Source organism: Amblyomma mixtum, chromosome 1 (assembly GCF_055824585.1).
Source record: "Amblyomma mixtum isolate Tamu chromosome 1, ASM5582458v1, whole genome shotgun sequence".
Taxonomy (NCBI): Eukaryota; Metazoa; Arthropoda; class Arachnida; order Ixodida; family Ixodidae; genus Amblyomma; species Amblyomma mixtum.
Genome location: NC_143012.1, coordinates 13,053,800 through 13,058,755, shown reverse-complemented (window position 1 = coordinate 13,058,755; position 4,956 = coordinate 13,053,800). Strand labels below are relative to the sequence as shown.

General features: G+C 45.0%; 1 protein-coding gene across 2 annotated transcripts; it reads left to right on the top strand.

Moving 5' to 3' along the window:
* The first annotated feature begins 150 nt into the window (after positions 1 to 150).
* LOC149365500 (transcription elongation factor 1 homolog) lies at positions 151 to 2,456 on the top strand. Of its 2 annotated transcripts, none has more exons than XM_089543069.1 (4): positions 151 to 208; positions 689 to 843; positions 1,066 to 1,136; positions 2,089 to 2,456. In XM_089543069.1, exons 2-4 carry the CDS (start codon positions 728 to 730, stop codon positions 2,151 to 2,153), a joined length of 252 nt encoding a protein of 83 aa, XP_089399195.1. In that variant the 5' UTR covers positions 151 to 208; positions 689 to 727; the 3' UTR covers positions 2,154 to 2,456. The 2 variants fall into 2 exon arrangements, with proteins under 2 accessions (XP_089399195.1, XP_089399202.1); XM_089543076.1 differs by lacking the exon at positions 151 to 208 and adding an exon at positions 239 to 292.
* The last annotated feature ends 2,500 nt before the right edge of the window (positions 2,457 to 4,956 follow it).

The window sequence follows — 4,956 nt, the reverse complement described above, 5'->3', positions numbered from 1 at the left end:
ACTGGAGCACACGTAGTTTCGAATCATTTAAAAGAATCTGCCAATTTTCAAGTTCAAAGCAAAAATAAATCAAAATAATACATTTTCTTTTAAAGAAAAAGTTTTAAAGTATGTAAAAGTCAATTAATAAAGCTGTAATTATTTGCGCCAGTGGCGACGCCTGTCGATGGCGTTTTTCAGCGCGCCGTGGAAAGGCCTGTGTTTTGCGGTAAGTTGTATGAGCGCTCAATTTTACTGTTTTTTTTACCAAAGGTCTTTAGTTTCACCGACTCATTTTAGGTAATCGGGAGAGGTTAGTTGAACGTTCCGACTTTAACGCATGTATTCGGCGCTGAAAATCGATGCATCTGTCGCGTCGAAGTAAAAGTTTCGGTACGCTCCCCGACTTCGGCTGCTGTGCAAAATTTGCATCGAAGATTCCAGACGCTTGCTGCAATTTAGGCGCCTTTTCGCAGCACTATTCGATTGATCTTTTGGGACCAGCTGGCCTTTGCAGTATGTGTCAGGCGATTCGTTCTGGCGTTTAAGGATTCGCCGGATCGCTAGTTACCCTGTCACGTTTGTTGCTTGGGGCGTTCGTTTGAACAGCTGATTGCGCGACTTCATTTTGATTAATGGCGCGCTTCCGATCGCTGTAGTATGATCGGCGCTTTCACTGACCTTCGCTAATTGATCTATCATTGAACAGGACTGAGTTTTGGGACCGACCATTCTCCGAGGTTGAAGAATGGGAAGGCGCAGGAGCAAGCGAAAGCCTCCCCCGAAGCGAAAAAACATCGAGCCCCTGGAGACGCAGTTCAACTGCCCGTTCTGCAATCACGAGCGCTCGTGCGAAGTCAAAATGTAAGCATTGAGAACACCTTTTGTGCATGCTCATTTGCTAACCGGTGAAAATGGGCAAAAGCGGTGCTACGTTGAATACGGTTGCACGACGAAATTGCTGCGCCGGACTGCAAAACGTCGGAGATTTATGCATGGTGTTTCATCGCATCTTGCACTGCAACTGGCGTAAAATGAATTTTCTCCCTGCCTTCCTTTGCATCATTCATTCGCCTTGCTTTACAGGGACCGGCAACGAAATACGGGTCGCATCACGTGTCGAGTCTGCCTGGAAGATTTTCAGACAGCCATAAATTGTATCCTTTATTCTTTGGTTTGCACTGCGCCTGAGACACGGTCTCCGAATTGCACGGTGCAGTATTTTTATAGTCTGGTTTTGCCAGCGGCTTGAAACTGGGCGCATATATGTGTGACATAATGGATATATAGCATAGCGTTACCGTGCGCCACTACCGCTAACTCCAGATGCGCATGCGCTGTTAGCGGCTGGCGGTAGTGGCACACCGGAATGCTATGCTAAAGTGCTATGTTGTCTTACTCATAACTGTGAGGCGTAGTCATGTCTTACGGTACTTTTTAAAGTCATTGTTAGAGTAGTGCATGATTAACAGAGCACGGAATAGCAATGCGAGAAAAGAATGAAGTGGTGTTCATGGTGAAAAGTAGCACAAAGGGAAGACAACTGACAGACAAACATAAGGACTGGCACTAACTTGCAACTGTAGTTTATTGCAGTAAGCATGCATTTAAATACATCACCGTGATGAAATGAACAAGTCATTTATCATTTTGTGGTTGTTAAACTTGCCTATTTTGCTGCGGTTATTTTGTCGCCTCCACAGTGGGAGTGTTGCCCACACATTGACAAATAGCGTGGTGTAGTGGCCAAAATGGAGTTCAGTATATGTCCCTGTCCGTGCCACTATGCATAATGGGCCCCCATATTGACAGATAGCGCTGCAGCAGTTGGAAAATTAAAAACGTTTTTTTTTTCACTCTGACATCACAAAATACGATGTGGGCTTCAAATTCGTTCTTGCCATAATAGGTAAGCACTTCTAAAGAAAGCCTACCGCCAAATGCCTCTTCTGTGCAAAAGTTGAGCACGAACAAGTTGGCAATTTAGCTCGGAGGTTTTATAGCTATCGCCTCGAGCGATACTCTTGTGGTTGGATAAGTTTATGGCTTTCAGCAGCTCAATGAAACATGCAGGTTAGACACTGGCCTTGACTGATTTCGTTGCTCCAGACCTTTCAGAAGCCATTGATGTCTACAGTGACTGGATCGACGCCTGTGAGAATGCAAACCAGTAGGGCTGGCCAAAAGGACCTGCTCTGCTGCTCGTGTACATATTGTCCATAGGAATCACTGGTGGAAGTGTCATTGGAGTGCTCTTGTCTGGCTTCATGTGTATGCAAGAGCTGTTGCATCACTCAGTGTTGTGTCGTACCACAAGCCGCAACAAGTAGTCGTGTAATGGAATCATTTGTGTTACGCTCGTTAGCGTCTCAACAGTGCTGCTACTGCTGCTTGTCATGTGTGGTGGTGTTGTGGTCTTTGTTGTAATGTTTGACCAAGGTTGGGGAAACTGATTAAAGAACCTTCATGTTGGGACAGTGTGCTTATTTGTGTGTTTTTCACTGCGCATGAGATACATGGAAGCATCCGGGAGTGCTCCTTACTGCTGCCCTCTGGATTTCCCCTCCAGTCTAGCCTGGTTGATTAAGCTGTTCACCGGCTCGTGTGGCCAGAAGGTCAGTGCCCCCGGAGGTTTGGGAGCGGGAGTGAATGGGCAGGATGCAGATTGGGTGTGGGCATTCCCAGATGCATTGATAGAGTGATGGGGTGGAGATGCCGCATTCTCTAGACATATGAGCCGTGGAGTAGTGGAACTGTGGCCTCCTCTGGTCCATAGTTTCTTTATACAGCATGAGGTGTAACATTAGAATTTGAGTGTTTCAGCGGTCAGTAATAATCACGCCACAGCACAGGCTTGCATTTAAGAGATTAGGAAGTGGCACATGCGTGGTGGAAACTGCGCATAATAGAAGTGCGAACGCCTGTGACGTAGACTCGCACAAGAAGTAGAAATACGTAGAAAAGTGCATGCTTATACTCTACAAGTCTGAAAGCTTTCATCCATCATCCATTCCCCCAACACTTGCTCCTGCACTTCTCATATGTCGAGTGAGCATTGCTAGTTGATGCTTCAAGTACATGCCGCTCGCAGCTTGGCACGTCGTGGTAGCAGTCTCTTTACTTTTGGTAACCGTGATTCTAACTCAAAGGCAGCATTAAAGCTTATTTTTTGTGATGTTCAATGATGGCCTGCAGAACCGGTATGGCGGTCAAGGGACACGTTACATAGTAGCCATTAGAGACTTTTAACATAGCACGTGCTGCCAGTGCGCATGCGCTGTCTGGTCCCAATACGACTGGAAGGAAAGCTGGCGGCACTACACTTCATCTACCATGGAGAGGCGCAGGAATGCCGGAAGACGATGTTTCTTACATGGCTTGGGTACTGTTGGGCATAAAACGTGGATTTAACCGTCATACTAAGACTCTTCTTGAGACAAATTGCAGAAATGCTGTAAAAGTTTTCATTTCAGCCTAACAGTGCACTTTCACTTGCGCTTTTTTTGGATGACATGAAACCTCGTATTCCTGGCATTCCCGAACTCACATAGACTGTGGCGCTCGCTTTCCCTCTAGGTAATATTAATAAACTCTGTGGCTCACAGTATGTACTACGCTAAATGTCTAGAGATCGCGCATACTGCAACCCACCAGTGCGCACGCACTTACTGGTCCTGACACGCAAGCGTGTGCGCTGATGATGATGCTGCCCGCCAGCAGTGGCGCCATCTGGCGTCCCCAAAGTGATTTGCTCATGTGTGGTGGTGGTTCATAAGTGGTAGGCACTTTAGATAATAGCCTGTTTATGCTTTCCCAGTGCACAGAAATAACTAGGGCGGAAAAGTATTTTGCCTTTCTGGACACAAGCAGTGCTTACGATGACCTGTACAGGGAACTCCTGTGGAACATACTGATTAGTCATTAGAATTGGTTTTGTACAGGAAATATACTACCAGGATAATAAAGTTGAAATTACATGGGAAGGGAAGAAAAGTACAATGTCAAGGTACTCAAAGTACCCCAGTACTCAAGGTACCCCAGTTTGATGTATGTGTACGATATTGTACTATTAGCTGATAGCAAGATTTGCAGACCCTGGTTAATTCTTGTGGAGGTGAAGGAGACGCCCTAGGCTTCACTTTTGGAGCAATTAAGTCAGGTCTGATGATTTTCAATGATTCCACTGATCAGATGCTTACAATGCAAGACTGTAAAATACTGAGAGTGGCAGAATACAAATATCTTGAGGGTACGGGTAAACAAAGGGCATGCATATATATACATGAAAAAACATGAACAGACTATTAAGGTGAGGAGATGTCACAATAATGAAACATGGGGCATTATGGGAAGTACTGTATTTCGAAAGGAATAAAGGTGCCAGGGCTTACTTTTGGAATGCAGTTTGACTAGAAATCTAAAGTTGGAGAGCTGTTGGAAGGTTAGCGCTAGGTGCCCATGGCAAGACCAAAAATGAGGCAGTACAGGAGGACTTTGGCTAGGCATCGTTCAAAACGTTGGTAGATCAGACTAAATATTATATGAAGAATGCCTCAGGAAATTGGATAACAGGTGGGTAGATAAGATATTTAAATACTTACAGAAAAAGAGTGCTGAGCCACAGTAGCAGAAAAGGACTAGGAAACTAACCAGTAAGTATGCAGGAAAAAAGGATGGAAAAATAAAGGGCTTTAAGTGAGAGGTAAAAAACAAGGTATAAACTGGATTGACTCAATAAAAAGAAACGCAGACTATGCACTTGTCCTATGACAACCCGAGAGGCCTTAGAACGTGAAGCTACAAAGAAATTTAATCAAGAAGATGACACAGGTGCAGAGTGGTAAATCTGTAGAAACAATTGAACACCTTATACCAGAATGTAGCGGCATCTGCCCGTATGTCGATGCAGGCAAAGTCATACACCCGAGGCCCTAGGCTTTAGACAACAATGATCATGTGAATGAATTTGCGGTAGAA

What these genes read in the sequence shown, in the direction of transcription:
- LOC149365500 (XM_089543069.1), top strand. Translation starts at nt 728, where the DNA reads ATGGGAAGGCGCAGGAGCAAGCGAAAGCCTCCCCCGAAGCGAAAAAAC. An exon ending in CGCTCGTGCGAAGTCAAAAT is followed by an intron (nt 844 to 1,065) that starts GTAAGCATTGAG and finishes CTTGCTTTACAG; the next exon opens with GGACCGGCAACGAAATACGG. An exon ending in TTTTCAGACAGCCATAAATT is followed by an intron (nt 1,137 to 2,088) that starts GTATCCTTTATT and finishes TCGTTGCTCCAG; the next exon opens with ACCTTTCAGAAGCCATTGAT.